The 17,993-nt window shown below is 42.0% G+C and overlaps 1 protein-coding gene across 1 annotated transcript; it reads right to left on the reverse strand.

Annotated features, from left to right (window-relative positions):
- Nucleotides 1-1,457: 1,457 nt before the first annotated feature.
- On the reverse strand, nucleotides 1,458-17,817 carry ube2ql1 (ubiquitin-conjugating enzyme E2Q family-like 1). The gene is made up of 3 exons (XM_062989569.1): nucleotides 17,548-17,817; nucleotides 14,415-15,216; nucleotides 1,458-1,973 (listed from the first exon to the last, which is right to left on the reverse strand). The coding sequence occupies exons 2-3, from the start codon at nucleotides 15,087-15,089 to the stop codon at nucleotides 1,842-1,844; spliced, it is 807 nt and encodes a 268-aa protein (XP_062845639.1). The 5' UTR covers nucleotides 15,090-15,216; nucleotides 17,548-17,817; the 3' UTR covers nucleotides 1,458-1,841.
- Nucleotides 17,818-17,993: the final 176 nt, after the last annotated feature.

Consider the following 17,993-nt stretch of genomic DNA (forward strand, 5'->3'; position numbering starts at 1 on the left):
ATGTCAATTAATTTGGGCCAAGCAATAAAAGTGGTTTACAAGGGCACTCAGGTGGCACAGAGGTAAAATACGCAAGCACACTACTGTTAGGACCGGGAGATACAGAGTTTAATGATGCTATTAGCCAGTCAGGCTAGCGTCTGATGATGGCTGACCAAAACAGTCCAAAATCTGACCAAAATTGATCGTGTCTGAGAGACGCTTATAGTCCAGATTTAGCTCCATCTAATTTCCACCTTATTAGATGCTCAAAGAAGCTTTAAGGGGAGGAAGATTTTCATGTGACGATGATGTGAAACGTCATAAACTGCAATCTGATTGGCTCACGTTTTAAACAGATGGATTGTTTGAATTCTAAGGAGATTAGCCACAAACCTCTGAGACATCTATATGTCTCATGACGTGAAGCGTCACTTCTCTCTTGCCATTAAAAGCTCCTGTAGGTGGCCGCTCAGGTGGCGCAGCGGTAAAAACACATGCTGGAACCAGAGCTGGGATCTCGAATACATCGTATCGAGTCTCAGCTCTGCCTGCCGTCTAAGGCTGAGCGGCCACATGAACAACGATTGGCCTGTTGTTCAGATAGGGGTGGGATTAACCCTGATAGGGTCTCTCTCATAACTAATGCAACTATGACCTCTGCTGGCTGACTGATGCCGCCTGCACAGAGACGGGAAAAGAGTGCTCTCAGGGTGTGTCTCTCCGTACACAGTGCTGATCCGCACTGCACTCATCAAAGTGTAGGTGACAAGATGCATACGGCTGCTGCCCACGTGTCGGAGGGGGCGTGGGTTAGCTTCGTTCTCCTCAATCAGAGCAGGGATCGCATTGGTGGAGAGGAAGCATGGGCAATTGGGCAATTGGACGCGCTAAAAGGGAGAAAAAGGGGAGTGCTCACTTATGTTAATACAAGGTTATGCACATTTCTTAAGCTCCACGTGTACCACGTGTGCCCCCGGTGGGCACCACGTATTACCTGATTCATACACCCGCCCTCGCGCTCCTGACCTGACATTCAGTTCTGCCATCTGGTACCGGAATGATCATCACAACGCTCAGCTGTTGGTCTTCTCCAGTTATAAAAAAAACCAAATAATAATAATAATAATGATCAGCAAGAATGGTATCACTCACTACCACTCTCTTTTTTTACAGTACCTCTGCATACGCAATGAGTGTTTTTTCAGCATCTCCATGAGGATTTACTCACCAGCTACGCAACACAGTGATGTCTAAGATTAGCCACGCGCAAAGACAGATAGTAAGAAAGAGCGAGAGACATAGAGAAAGAGAAAGAGAGCGAGAGAGAGAGCTCAGCTCCACACAAGATACAATCTTTCAGGTTGCATTGAACTGTGAACGTTGGCACAGTCGAACGGAAAAAAAACTCAAATGTCTGCCTGTGCATTAAATATTAACCGAGTCATTTGCATGGAAATGAAGGAAAGTCTGATGGCGTCCAGTGCAATGCGTGGTCAGCTCTAAACGAGAGAAACCGTAAAACAGAGAGAAGAAAAAGACATGAAACAAAGAGGTACAGATTCGGCGTGAAGGTCGGGCCTGTCCGATTCCTTTTTTTTTTTTGTTTCAGCACCATGTTTACTTCCCTCAGCCCAAGCGTAGTAGCATCCATCGTTAGAAATGTGATGTCACGGCGAGCGAGCGTTCCATGGCACTTCTGAGACGAATGACGGGCGCCCGGGCGGACCTTGTGGAGAGTCGTCGACGTACAGCATGAGACGATACCTTTGCGATGTTCGGTGATGACGAAACAAACAGAAACCCAACTGGAGAAAGCCGTGTGGAGGGGGAGAGGGGTCGATCCGGACGCGGCCAGCTAATCAGCCGTCGGAAACCGGGGGAGAGACCCAGCCGTACTTCTCGTGGGTCTTCACCAGGCTCTTGAAGGTGGCTTCGGCTTCCTTGCGACTGAAGGCTTTCTTGGATTTCCCGGCTTTCCTGCAGATCCGGCCCTGCACAAAAGAGAAAGATAGAGTCTGGATTTATAAGCTTTATTTATAAAAGAAACATGGCAGTGACACAACAGCCATTCGCTTTCCAAAAAGTCTTAACAAGTGGCTGATGGGGGTAAAAATAAACTCATAAAAGAAAGTCTGTTTTTATTTTTAACAATAGCCCACAAGTGCTGGTGCCATCATCCAGACCTGGCTGAGTCCCTGTGATGGATTGGCGCCCTGTGATGGATTGGCGTCCTTTTTGGGGTGTGTTACTGTTACTCGCACCCAGTTACTCCATGAAAGCTGGACGCATCACGACCCTAACCAGTATAAAGCAGTGATAAAACATGAAAATGCAATTAAAAAAGGTCCTATTTTTTCTTCTGGTATGTTTTCCACATTTCTGCTGGGTTTTGTGCCAACTGATCCCACATGCAATATGTGGACTGGCTACACCTGACAGTTCCAAGGTGTAAACGATAGAACGAATGCATGAGTGTTGTCTACATTTTATCCAAAACGACTTACAATTATGACAGAATTCAACTCAAGCAACAACGGTGGCAACTTGGGTGGTCATGTGGCTTGAACAGGCAACCTTCTGATTATTAGTCCAGTAACCTAACCACTGAGCCATCGCCACCCTTTGTGCTGTGGTGGACAAACCCTTAATGAAATACCTCAGAGAGTGTATAGAGATCACAACGACAGATCTCACACAGAGACTGTGAATGTGATAACACAGGAAAAAATAAACATCCTTATATCCTCCTGTTGTGTCTTTTTAGCACAGTTAACAGAGATCTCGCAGCTAGAACACAGGAAAACTGGGTTCTGGACGTCATACAATGTCACTGACGTGTTTATGGTCACGTACACCATGTACACATCCAGTAACATTCTACTGTAGCAGTATTCTTGGAATATTGGAATATGACTACTGGATCTCCATGTTCTAAGTAGTAATTGATTACGTATTAATACTTCTAGTGTAAATGAACATTTTTCTCTCACATTGCCCTGGAGAGGTTGTGGGTTTCTGGAGACGGCGGTGGCGTAACAAGCTCAGACGTATCAGGTTCATCTGATCCTCGTGTGTAACTCAAGATGTAAAACAGTGTCCAAGAACAGCCGTGGAAATTCTGATCTGATCTCCAGCGCTAAGGGAACGAACGGTTCGATTCGGTGAAGATCAAACTTGTGTACATTTTGTCTTGTAATAATATTTCATTACACTCACTATATGAGGCTACTTAAAAGTATGTGGACACCCTTTCTAGCTGTTTCAGCCACACTCATTATGTAATATATCATTTTCATTAAATAATAAGCTTTCAGTTGTGCAATAAGGTCAACAGTGCACAAACTACATGTTTCCCCTCGCCAGCGGCTCTGTACCGATGTGTAATTTTAATAATTCATGATCAGAATATTATAATGTGTCTGTTTGGTATAGAAGAGAGGTGATGTATTAAATAGCACAACACTGGCTTTCTCTACATGCCACAGATCCGCTCTTAATTAATCATTTTTATTAGTAAATTAAGCATTAAAGCTTATTTATTATCCAAAGTGATTTACAGTACTGTGGCAGTGTATTGTCTAAGCATTTGAGGCTTAAGGGCCTTGTTCAGGGGCCCAACAGCGACAACCTGGCAGTGATGGGGCTTGAACCAGCGACCTTTCAATTACTGGTCTGATCATTTTACCCAACACATTTAAGTGTCTCTATACTGGTAATTTCTATTAATATTAATTATTACTCATTTATACTCAACAATACTTGATTAATACATTAATTACCTACAATTTAGCTCCAAGGTTTCTAAAAACTGATCCACGCTGGCTTGTTTACATTTCGTTTTCGGTCAAATCAAGGCAAGCCCAAGACTTGCTAAACGGCTAGCATCTTATTGAATTATTGTCACCGAGGAAAAGTTGATCTGCTGCTGGAATTTCCCTCAATCACCAGAGATTAAATTCCACCACATGAACCATTAAGAAACTCAGCGGCGTGTGTTCATCTGAGCCTCCAGGTAACAGACCGACTCTATAAACTCAATCCTCTCAGAGTCTACGGCAGCGATGTGGCAGCGATGCCATGCCTCGGGCCGGGGTCGTACCCATGCCAGCACTGATAGCGGAGACAGAAATAGCTCGGTCTCGCCGCAGGCCCTCTACATGTAATGATCCAGAAGTAACACAGTGCACTCAGTCGAGAGAGCGCCGTGATTCAGCTCACAAAACCTGTGATTTCAGCATTAAAGGGGCGAAGCGAACCTTAATCTGCCACACCATGGTCAGGAAATAAATCTAAACTATGAAAATGCTCTAAGAACGTGTGCACATTTAAACCCTGGTAAAATATACCAGAGTATACAGCAGGTGAGAGGGACGGATATTCAAAATGTGCTGTTTTTACCATTTAATATTCGTCCGGTGCAAATATCCACTTGAAACTCACACACTTAATGTTCTTTGACTTTGTACTTATAAATATAAACACAAAATATGCATTCATGAGAATAAACAAGCATATGTAGTCACTGTATTTCAAATGTACAGCATATTAATGTATATGCTTTATATTAAAAGATGCTGCCATTGGTGGGAGGATTTAATGCAATGAGTAGCAGTCATAGTAAATATAAAGAATCTCCAGAGTCATGAGGAACCAAATTATTAAAGACTTGGATGGAAAAAAGAATCACAATGGACACAATAGGTTCCATAATTTACCTGTAGGAAGTTCATGGAACCACAGACGCATTTTCATGTTTTACCACAGCTTTATCCTGGTCAGGGTTGTGGCTGAGATGATGAATAATGGAGAGCAGTGCGTGACTCTCCATGCACAATACTGATCCCTGTGGGAACCAGTCTCGGGCAGGTAAAGTCTCTGGAGTCATGGGGAACCAAATTATTAAAGACTTCAATAAGAAAAAGAGTTACCTTAAATGGACACCTTAAATCAGCACGATAGGTTCCATAATCCACCAGTGGAAAGTTCATGGAACCACAAATCGTCCCCGGACAGATGCACCACACACCGCAAGGGTCAAAGGACATTTAATTTCAATTCATTTTCATGTTTTACCACAGCTTTACCCTGGTCAGGGTTTCAGGATTGTGGATTCTTTGCTGACTGCACTGAGATGATGAATAATGAGGAGCAGTGCGTGACTCTCCGTACGCGATACTGATCCCTGTGGGAATCAGTCTCGGGCAGGTAAAGAATAGCGGTTGGGAGCTGCACACGTGTCGGAGGGGGTGTGTGTTAGGTACGGCCCTCCTTGGTCAGGGTCAAGGTCCGCAGCACTGGAGGAAAGATACTACTGGGTAATTGGATACGACTAGATTTGAAGTAAATGGGAAAAATGCAGAGATAGAATAATAGAAAAGTTATAGATAGATCTAATGTATCATCCTCTGTGAATTTAAGTTATTTTATTGTGTTATTGTGTTTTTTTTAAACAAAAATTACTATTTATTACATTATAGTGTAATGTAGCCACAATAAAAACCTATTTTGATGTGTGGTTTCATTGTTCTGCTGGAACACAAATTGCATACAGCCCTGAAGCAAAATACTATTGCTAACATGCTTTACAGTAGCTTTACAGTGTTGTTATGTTCTCCAATCATAACCTCAGTGTTTGTTTTATCTGACCACAAATTTCTCCTCCAGGAGGCAACAAGCTTCAAGGTGTCGATTTTGAGAGAACACTGGACTTGTTGTTAGGTATTGTGACACTAGAATTATACTCTCAGATTGTTTTGCTATGGTCCGACTTCAGGCCAAAATGTATTAATTTAATAAAAAACACTCGGCTGATCATGCTTTATTAAAACCAGCAACCTGTGTTCATCTGTAGATTAAATACTGAAATCTGGAGGTCTGAAAACAGGTGGATTACAAACTGTTGGTGCACCAAGGGGTTTTCAAGGGATTTTAGGTGCAGAACCACTTTAGGATTCATCCTGTGTCCTGCAGCACATCGTGTATCGAGCGCTGGGCTGAAATGCCAGACGGGTAATCCGCTGAATGAAGATCAGTCGATGCACACTGTTGCATTGTGGGAGAACCCGATCTGCAGTTATTATATAATCCGCAGAGGGCACGAAGGGATTTAAACAGTGCTGCTGGATGCGTCATCAAAACATCAAAACTAAATGTGAATCCGAACAGCAGCGACCTGTTCGTGCACCGAGACAAAACTGGGATACAAATGAGTGGAAAACACACACACTGAACACAGAGACACACACACTGAACAAAGAGACACACAGACTGAACACAGACACACAGACTGAACAGAGACACAGACTGAACACAGAGACACAGACTGAACACAGAGATACACAGACTGAACACAGCGACACACACACTGAACACAGAGACACACAGACTGAACACAGTGACACACAGACTGAACACAGAGACACACAGACTGAACACAGAGACACACAGACCGAACACAGAGACACAGACTGAACACAGCGACACACACACTGAACACAGAGACCCACAGACTGAACACAGAGACACAGACTGAACACAGAGACACACAGACTGGACACAGAGAAACACACACTGGACACAGCAACACACAGACTGAACACAGCGACACACAGACTGAACACAGAGACAAAGACAGACACAGACTGAACACAGAGACACAGACTGAACACAGAGACACACACACTGAACACAGAGACACAGACTGAACACAGAGACACACAGACTGGACACAGAGACACACACACTGAACACAGCGACACACACACTGAACACAGAGACACAGACTGAACACAGAGACAGACTGAACACAGAGACACACAGACTGGACACAGAGACACACACACTGGACACAGCAAAACACAGACTGAACACAGAGACACAGACTGAACACAGAGACACAGACTAAACACAGAGACACACACACTGAACACAGCGACACACACACTGAACACAGCAACACACAGACTGAACACAGAGATACACAGACTGAACACAGCGACACAGACTGAACACAGAGACACACACACTGAACACAGACACAGACTGAACACAGCGACACACACACTGAACACAGCGACACACAGACTGAACACAGCAACAAACACACTGAACACAGCAACACACACTGAACACAGAGACACATAGACTGAACACAGAGACACACAGACTGAACACAGAGACACAGACTGAACACAGAGACACACAGACTGAACACAGACACAGACTGAACACAGAGACACACAGACTGAACACAGAGACACACAGACTGAACACAGCAACACACAGACTGAACACAGAGACACACACACTGAACACAGAGACACAGACTGAACACAGAGACACACACACTGAACACAGAGACACACAGACTGAACACAGAGACACACACACTGAACACAGAGACACACAGACTGAACACAGCGACACACAGACTGAACACAGAGACACACACACTGAACACAGAGACACAGACTGAACACAGAGACACACAGACTGAACACAGTGACACACAGACTGAACACAGAGACACACACACTGAACACAGAGACACACAGACTGAACACAGAGACACACAGACTGAACACAGCGACACACTAAACACAGCAACACACACACTGAACACAGACACAGACTGAACACAGCGACACACAGACTGAACACAGAGACACACACACTGAACACAGAGACACAGACTGAACACAGTGATTCAGGATTCGGGATCTGTTTGCACTCCCGTTTGAATCGTTGTTGAATAACTGAAATCTTGGCAATTTTTCACCCGGCTCCATCATTACACGGTATCTAAACAAAGGCAATAAAAGCAGCATCTCTGTGTTCCCAGCGAACAAAAGATCAAGGCTTCGCATAATGACTTTTCTGTTCCGGCATGCTATTATCTCCACTTCTTTCTCCCGACATGAAAGGAAATCATTCGTGCGCCACCGAGATGCACCGCGTTACGAGACGCGCCGTCGAGCTGACTAGCTACCACAGCCCATCAGAATAATTAAAACTACACAACGCCTCCGAGCTACAGTGCACAGCAGCTATAAAAAATCACATCCACACGCTCGAGAGGTCGGCCGTCGCTGCGTTTAACGATTCAACAAGAATACGGCCAGAAATCAAACAAAATTACACTGCTGTAGGAATCATTTATAAATCCACTTAAATAATATTACTAAAGGCTTTTTTATTATCTCAGGAGCTTCCTGATAGAAAACAGCATCGTTTCTTTGTTTAAGCACCTCTGAGAGTCGTGTCAGCACTGTCCAGATCACTAATCGCCCTTGAATGTGGCGGGCAGTGAAAAGGACACGACCGGTGAATCTGACGCACTGTAGCATTTTAGGAAAGGAGGCACATTACAGAATCAGAATTTAAAGAACAGTAAGCGTCAGTCACTCACTTTCTTAACCGCTTATCTAATCAGGGTCGCAGGGGGAAGGGTGCTGGAGCCTATCCCAGCCCACACACACTCATACACACCCATTGGCACCCCACACTAATTGGCCACCATATCTATGTGTGGGTGGGTCTTTATATGCTGTGTAAGGACCCTGATTGGCGGAAGAGACGCTTGTGCAGAATGCAGGGGCGAGAAGAGGAGGGCTGTACACGTGTCGGAAGAAGCGTGTACAGCGACGTGCTCTCCTCGAATGCGATCTGGTATCTCTCAGCAGCGGAAGACAAAATTGAGTCGCGAAATTGGGAGAATAATGGGGAGAAAATGCATTTTTTTTAAAAACATGCCTTATGTTGAGATTTAAAGACCCCACTGGTAGGAATATAAGTTGCAACTGTATAATTTCCATTCCCTCAGTACCCTTCCTTCAAATTTTTATTTAAACCAATGTCAGTGCAATCCAAATCACTAAAATCACTATATTACTGTGGGACAGTGGTAGCCTAGCAGGCCCAGCTTTGCGCTATCAATTAAAAAGTTGTGGGTTTGAATCCCATCTCTGCCATCTCAGGGGCACCATACAATTTCTGACCCTGCACTCCCACCCCAGTTTCAAAACAAGCAACTCTGGTAGCACTACAGTACTGCAACAGACTGTAAAGTGATTCATACCACCAGTAAAGATCATTAAATAATTCCTAAAGATTAATATCACTTCTTAATCTCAAGACCTTCATGACAGAATGCAGCTCCATATGCCAGTTCTAGCTCCTCTGAAAGGCTGTTTTATCAAAGTACAGATCAGTAATTGTCCTTAAATCGTACAGCCAATGAAAACGAGACTGTGTTCTTTGAATCTGGCACTCGAAGGCATTTCTACAAAGATATGACAATATATTTTATGTTTACAATCTTAGCAACAGTGCCATAGTAGCGGCCCGACTAGATTTTGCCTTATTTGGATAATTTCAATTTTCAACTTGTACTGATGTTGGTGAAATAAGAAACACAAAGGCACCATAACATTAAAACCACCTCCTTGTTTCTACACTCACTGTCCATTTTATCAGCTCCACTTTCCATATAGAAGCACTTTGTAGTTATACAATTACTGACTGTAGCCCATCTGTTTCTCTACATGCTTTGTTAGCTCCTTTCATGCTGTTTTTCAATGGTCAGGACCCCCACAGGACCCCCACAGAGCAGGTATTATTTATGTGGTGGATCATTCTCAGCACTGCAGTGACACTGACATGGTGGTGGTGTGTTAGTGTGTGTTGTGCTGGTATGAGTATGAGTTTAAACACCGTGTCCACTCACTGTCCACTCTATTAGACACTCCTACCTAGTTGGTCCACCTTGTAGATAGATAGATAAAGTCAGAGACGATCGCTCATCTACTGCTGCTGTTTGAGTCGGTCATCTTCTAGACCTTCATCAGTGGTCACAGGACGCTGCCCACGGGGCGCTGTTGGCTGGATATTTTTGGTTGGTGGACTATTCTCAGTCCAGCAGCGACAGTGAGGTGTTTATAAACTCCAGCAGCACTGCTGTGTCTGATCCGCTCATACCAGCACAACACACACTAACACACCACCACCATGTCAGTGTCACTGCAGTGCTGAGAATGATCCACCACCTAAATAATACCTGCTCTGTGGTGGTCCTGTGAGGGTCCTGACCATTGAAGAACAGGGTGAAAGAGGGCTAACAAAGCATGCAGAGAAACAGATGGACTACAGTCAGTAACTGTAGAAGTACAAAGTGAAGCCGATAAAACGGATGTGTGTAGAAACAAGGAGGTGGTTTTAATGTTATGGCTGATCGGTGTATTTCGTGGTATTTTTATAAACAATGACAATAAAGGCATTTATTTATTAATTTATTCATTCATTGGGGGATTTGGCGACCTCTCTGGTAGAACGCCGGTACTGCGGGAGACTCGCGGAACGTTCTGACATCAAATGTGTAAATGTAATTGAATAACTTCTGTGAAAGAAGTATCACTAGAAAAAAAGCTCATCTAGAATCACTGTGAGTGTGTCGTGTCAGCAGTGTGTAGATCAGTAATCGGCCTTTAATGCTGCAGGCAGTGAAAAGAAGGGAAAAAACACATAGGCAATGAATCTGGCACACTACAGCGTACAGAATTAGAATCGTAAATTAACCGGGGTCGTCAGCTCCTCGTTCTTGCTCTATTTTCTTAAACTACGACACCAAAACTCTATTTGCATTGTTATTATTATTATCATATTAAATAAGACCATTAGTGACATATTTTCTATCTGTCAGTACAATGCAAAGCACCAAAACGCACCATGTTATCATTTTAAAGCTGCATTTAGATCCAACCATTGGTGATTTTAAGAGAATTAGAGCTTAATAGTTTAATAAGAGTCGTGTGTAAAATGATTAAATGATTATTAATATTTTAGAAATCATCTTACAACCTTCATGATTAAATGCAGCACCGAATCTCTGTTTTAGCACCATGGGGAGTCTGTTCTGTCGACCTTGAATTCTCTGCATGATAAAAAGGAGGTTGTGTTCTATACATCTGAACGACTAAAGCATTTTATTTAAAGATAAGATAAACGTTTCTCATATTTATAGGGATGTAACGATGCACCACAAAACAGTTATAAATCGGTGCACATGTGCCACGATTCGAATCGGTTATTCATTTAAGATGAATCGATATTCACTTTAAACAGCAGAGGGCGCTGGCGCTATTCACCTCATCTGGTTGACGTCACTACAGGGTTGCCAGGTTCTGAATTTTCCAGCCAAATTTAATTATGTCAGGATACTTTCTTTATTTGTATTATTTGTTTATATATATATATATATACGTATATATATAATGTTGGATTTGTTTTAAAATTTCATATCAGTTTTTTTACACAATAAGCATTATTTGGCATAGTTTGTACCTACCTCAGAAATAAAAAGAAATTCATTATTTAGAAAAATAAAAGATAAGCACAAATACAGTATTTTATTTGTCCGTGTCTGTGTCATGTTGTCTGTGTCCTCAGTTTTAAATTCGTGAAGCGTTTGAGTACTGTTCCAGCTTTAAGTTTGTCAAAAATGTATCACCTTAATGTCTGGTTGACGCGCAGACATGGTGGAAGAATATTTGGGGTACAGTGTGTTCCTCTGGGTGACTTATGGTTCTTTGTAAGAATAAATCACAGAGAGGTGGAAAAATTAGCCTCGTAAGGTTGACAGTGCAATACAGGGGGTATAGGACATGTCTAAAGAGACATGGAGACCTTTCTGAAGTAGGCTCACATGATATTTTATAAGATCAATTGTTTAACTGTAATTGGGCAGTGATGGTAGGGTAGTAGCACTAAAATAAAGGCTTGTGAATCTGTTGCGTCAGCAGTGTGTAGATCAGAAACGGTCTTTAAATGCTGCAGACAATAAAAACAGATTAAATATGTATAGATGAAAGGATGTGTTCTCAGAATCTGGCACAATAAGCATTAAATATCATATAAATAAGCTCTTACCTGTCAACAAAAGAACAAAAGTCATAGACATTGCCAAACCCAAACCCCAATCCTTGTATGTTTACATTACACCTGTAGATTCTGCGTGCACAGACCTGAAGGACGTTTTCACCTGTTCATGTGGTCCCCACAGGTGAATCCAAAGCCTATTTGTTCTGCTACAAACAATAGACTCAATACACGATTACTCCAGAGCAACTAAAAACCGTACTCTCACCTGTCTATGACTAAACAATGCGACGTCAAGATCAACCGGTCCTCCTTAATCCCTCAAAATAAACCGCAGTGTGTATAGAACCCTCCGGAATACAGCGCATTCAAGCTACAGATGGTGCCATGATTACTTTAGGACCATAGAGCAGGGAGAACTTGGTCCTACAGGATTTGGGATGAGAAGCTCTGGTCCTGACTCATGAGCCCACCAAGCCTAGACGTTACACCTATTCAATTCAATCCACGAAGTTGAAGCACACTGATGGGATTAAACAGACAGATGGCATAAACAATGCAACTCGTATTCAAAGCCAATGCTCACCTGTGCCCTTGTGTTTAAACAACAGACCTTAAATACGACCCCCAATCGTACTTGTCCACAAAAGAGCATTGTAGGGTCCAAAGTCAAAAGTCAACTTGATCTGATTTAAACAATTATACTCTATACACAGGACATGATGCAGCAATATGGGAATTCTAGGCTGACGCAAATATTGTGTATTTCTCATGGTCATCTGTTAATACCTTCTTTAATTTCCCTTTGGAAAATCTATCTATCTATCTATCTATCTATCTATCTATCTATCTATCTATCTATCTATCTATCTATCTATCTATCTATCTATCTATCTATCCATCCGTCCGTCTATCTGTCTATCTATCTATCTATCTATCTATCTATCTATCTATCTATCTATCTATCTATCTATCTATCTATCTATCTATCTATCTATCTATCTGTCTATCTATCCATCCATCCATATCTATTCATCTATCTATCCATCTATCCATCTGTCTATCTATCTATCTATCTATCTATCTATCTATCTATCTATCTATCTATCTATCTATCTATCTATCTATCTATCCATCCATCCATCTATCCATCTGTCTATCTGTCTATCTGTCTATCCATCCGTCTGTCTATCTGTCTATCTATCTATCTATCTATCTATCTATCTATCTATCTATCTGTCTATCTATCTATCCATCCATATCTATTCATCTATCTATCCATCTATCTATCTATCTATCTATCTATCTATCTATCTATCTATCTATCTATCTATCTATCTATCTATCTATCTATCCATCCATCCATCTATCCATCTGTCTATCTGTCTATCTGTCTATCCATCCGTCTGTCTATCTGTCTATCTATCTATCTATCTATCTATCTATCTATCTATCTATCTATCTATCTATCTATCTATCTATCTATCTATCTATCTGTCTATCTATCTATCCATCCATATCTATTCATCTATCTATCCATCTATCTATCTATCTATCTATCTATCTATCTATCTATCTATCTATCTATCTATCCATCCATCCATCCATCCATCCATCCATCCATCCATCCATCCATCCATTCATCCATTCATCCATCCATCTGCCAATATGAATATCCAAAATTGTATGACTTGCATACACCATAAATACCAATAAACACCAATCAATAAACTACTATAAATACCATAGATACCAGAAATATACTATTATACCTAAAACATTCAACCTGCAAGTTAATTTTTTGGTTTTCTGGTACAATTCAAAGCAAAAATAAGCACTTACTATGTCACATGGGGCATTTATGGGCTTTTACCACTTAACAAAGTCTTACTTTCATGCCCATCTAAAGATTTTCAATTGGGTTGAGGTCAGGACTTTGTGCAGGCCACTGGAGTTACTCTACACCTCATCAAACTATGACTTTATAGATATAGACCTTTTTAAAAACACTTGGGTCCAGTCATGCCGGAAAAGGAAAATTACTAGGAAATTACTAGGAGCTAGGGGTGTCCACATACTTTTGGCATGTACGTTGACTCCATTGTACACCCTAGAGACTCAAACATGAACCACAGGCTCAGCTGGACATAAAAAGAAGCCAGATGGTGGAACAATACCTCGTCTTTATTCTTGAATCAAAAGTCCATTCCCACTGGCGCCATTAGTTTCTTACTGACCATAAAGTTGCTGGACAAGCCACTGCAACATCACGGGCATTAATATCACTCGTCATTAACAGAATAACACAGATGCCATGAAATGAGTTGAATTAAACCCTACGATTCTGTATATCTATGAATGCCAGCATCATCTTATTTAGACACAATCAGGGACACCAGAACCCATTTTGGACCCCTGTCCTGGACTATTTTCATTCTTTTGGCCATTTTTGGCTCCATTGGGTGTCTATCCACTTCATATCCTAGCAATCATCCTCAGCGTTCTCACTGCAGGGCACCGATCACAACACAACCAACCCAGATACATCATGAACGTCTTACCTGTCCTTTAACAAGACTGGCTGCAAACTGCCTCATCACTGCCTCCACGGTGTAGGCGCTAGACCAGCCTCTCGGCGTGAGGAGCTCCATGCAGATAGCTCCTCCGTCCAGCACGTAGCCGTTCTCCAGCCTGGGGGTGAGCACGCGGACGAACGGCGGCGAGAACGGGAAGTTGTCCGGGAAGGACACGTTGAGCAGGATGTACTCGGTGTTGGTTTCCTTCATGTCCTGCCAAAGCGCCGAGTCCTTATCCACTTGGTGCAGCTTGACGTTCCAGTCGTACAGGTTGTCGTCGGCCAGCTCCACCGTGATGAAGTCGTCCCCCAGGCGTCGAATCTCCTGCAGCTCCTTCATGAGGCGCCGCGTCCTCACCTGAGCGCAGTGCTGCCTGTTGGGCGCCAGGGGCGGCATGGATTTGGAGGTGCCGGTCTGTTGCTGCTTCTCCTTGGCGTCCTTGCTCGGCTTGTCCTTGGCGGGGGTTTTGTCTTTGGCCGAGACGTCCGAGCGCTTGGCCTTGATTTCGGGCGTGCTCAGGATGTTCGTCTCGTTTTGGTTACAGTGCTTGGTGCTGTTCTTCTGGTTGCCCTGCTTGGTGCCTTTCGGATGGTGCTTGGGGTCCTCCGTGTCTCGGTCGTGCAGGCGGATCAGGCCGATCTTTCGCAGCAGGGTGGCCATCACGAGGAAAATCTGATGCTTTTGTGCCGCTGACCAGAAGGCAGCAGGATTTTCTCACTGCAGGCACTGAAGAGGGTGATGATGGGCGCCTGTGAGCAGCCCACGTTCAATGCCTCATCCTACAGAGCTGAAGATAAAAACACAGAATGATTTATATAAAATGATAAAGATTTGGTGGATATTTACTGTCATGTGAAAAAGTAATTTCCCCCTTAGTCACATGATATTGCAGACCTTCACTAACAAGCATAATCAGATATGCCCCCCTAATTTATGGATATAAAAACAATTAATAAACATATTCCACTCAGGATCGGTCAGTGTTCCCATCAGTTGTTGATAACAAGAATGGCAGGATGTCAGGAACCCCCACCACTCCTTCCCGGTAGATTTGGTTCCCCCCTCCCTACGTTCAATTCTTGGCTACAGCATTAAATAGGCTATAAAACATGGAGTCTGTATCATGTTGAAATAGATATTTAGTTTAGAACTGATCATTACACAATAGCTGAAAGGGAAATACCAAAAATACTGAAATAAAGTTTCCAACGTGAAATTTCCAAAGCAATTATTCAAATATTATTACGTCAGACCAGATAGAGCCAGAGTTTCTACACACAGAACATTATTATAGCTGGACAGGCTCATTTTTGGCTACCAGAGTGAACACACATCACATCGGCCCATTATTTTGTCATCACCAGATCTACTTAATCATGATAGCAATGATAATCAGTGAATTTGGTCTGTAGATGGATCCTGGTCTAATATACTGAATGCTGCAGCCTGTTCTTCAGACCTGGAGATCCATCCACAGCATATAAAGTGTTTATTATAGCAACTGTAACGCTATGATTTCAGGATGATAGATCTGGTACAGATACAGCAGTGTTTAGCAAATGTTATTATGATGTTCCTGTCCATTCTAGGCTACAGACACGTAATTCCTTTATATTATATTATTCAAAATACAGTCCATGGCGATAGTAATAATCATCATTTTGGAATGGATGGATCTGTTGTATTGGAAATGTCTATGGCAAATGATTTTATGGATGCACCAGTATATTCATGGCTACTCAGTATACATTATACTAACACAAACCTTTATTATATAGTGAAAAAGGAAAGAAGAAATGATTCAGTGTGTCCAATATATCTAATATATCTATAGAAAATGATTTTATGGATGCACCATCTATAAAATTCGTGCCTACCATCTAACTGCTAGGTATTATTTATTGTACATTTGTTTAGTACAAACCTTCAATACATAGAGATATAAATAACACAAACTAGATCAGGTACAGATAGAGCAGAGTGTCTAGGACGTAATTCCTATGTAATATTAAAAATACCGTACATAGATTATAAACACAAACCCTCAGTCCATGGTGACAGTAATAATATCATCATTTTAGAATAGATGGATCTGGTGTATAGAAAATGTCTATTTGATGTGCGAATGGTCTTTATGGATGCACCAGTCTTTTCAAAGCTACACATTACTCAATATACATCATAATAATACGAACCTTTATTATATAGTGAAAAAGAGAAGAAAAAATGATTCAGTACATCCAATATATCTATAGAAATAATTTTATGGATGCACAAGCACCTTCATTACATAGAGATATAAATAACATGATCTAGATCAGGTACAGATAGAGCAGAGTGTCTAGCAAACAATTCCTTTATATTATTCAAAATACCGTACATAAATTATAAACACAAACCTTCAGTCCATGGCGATAGTAATAATCATTATTTTGAAATGGATGGATCTGGTGTATAGAAAATGTCTATGGTGAATCGTTTTATGGATGCACCAGTCTATTCAAAGCTACACATTACTCAATATACATCATACTAATACAAACCTTTATTATATAGAGAAAGAAGAAATGATTTAGTACATCCAATATCTTATATATGTAGGGGAAATGATTTTATAGATGCACAAGCCCATTCCTCATTGCTAAGTATTATTTATTTAGTATTATTTAAACCTTCAATACTAACAGCATGATCATGCAGCCTATATCCAAAACGTCAATGCAAGTCTATTGTTCTTCCTGATCTAATAACTATATTAATCACGCGTTTATTTATTTATTCGAACCTAAAACACATTAATAGGCCCCTGATCATGTTATTATTTTGTAATCCGACACAGATCTGGAGATTTACATCCAATGCGACAATTAAGATCAATTAACATCTTCTGCTTTGCTTCAGAACTATTCACTTCGATTTGATATAAAGAAAAAGAAGCTGTGAATACACGACGATACCGATTATTCTCATGAGATCAGAATTGATGCAGATCTGGAAATATACACCAGCCATCCAGTGCGTCAATTCGTCCCCCCTATTCAGGCACGCAATAAGGCACTTGACATTTTATAGTCTATTGTGTTCCACGTCTGATGTCTGCACGCCTTCGATCACTCACCTCTTTAACACTAGCTCGATTCCCTCTCCCGGTAAAACCGAACCCGATATATCGTGATTAATCCCGGTCCGAATTATCCGGTCCGTTGCAAAAGCTTCAATGCAGCAATTCCTCGTGCATGGACTGCAGGTCTCGCGCAGTGAACCAGTCCGACGATCCGATGCCAGCTGCACACACGCGCGCGCGCACACACACACACACACACACACATACACACACGCGCGCGCGCACACGAGCAGTGCCCGAGCGGTTTCTTCTACCTGGACGGAATGAATAATCAAGTGTGCAGCACAAAACACTGGAATACAGAGGAGGACGAGGATGGGGAGGAGGAGAAGGAGGAGGAGGAGGAGGAGGAGGAGGACTGACCTTCCTTTCGATGCATCAGCTGGATCTGGCTGCATCTAAATCCACTCCCTAGTGCACTACTATAGTCCACTACATAG

Source organism: Trichomycterus rosablanca, chromosome 2 (genome assembly GCF_030014385.1).
Source record: "Trichomycterus rosablanca isolate fTriRos1 chromosome 2, fTriRos1.hap1, whole genome shotgun sequence".
Lineage (NCBI taxonomy): Eukaryota > Metazoa > Chordata > Actinopteri > Siluriformes > Trichomycteridae > Trichomycterus > Trichomycterus rosablanca.

Coding starts and splice junctions, on each gene's coding strand:
- ube2ql1 (XM_062989569.1), bottom strand. CDS start 15,089: ATGGCCACCCTGCTGCGAAAGATCGGCCTGATCCGCCTGCACGACCGA. Junction 1,974..14,414: donor CCAGTCTTGTTAAAGGACAG/GTAAGACGTTCA, acceptor TCTTTTGTGCAG/GGCCGGATCTGCAGGAAAGC.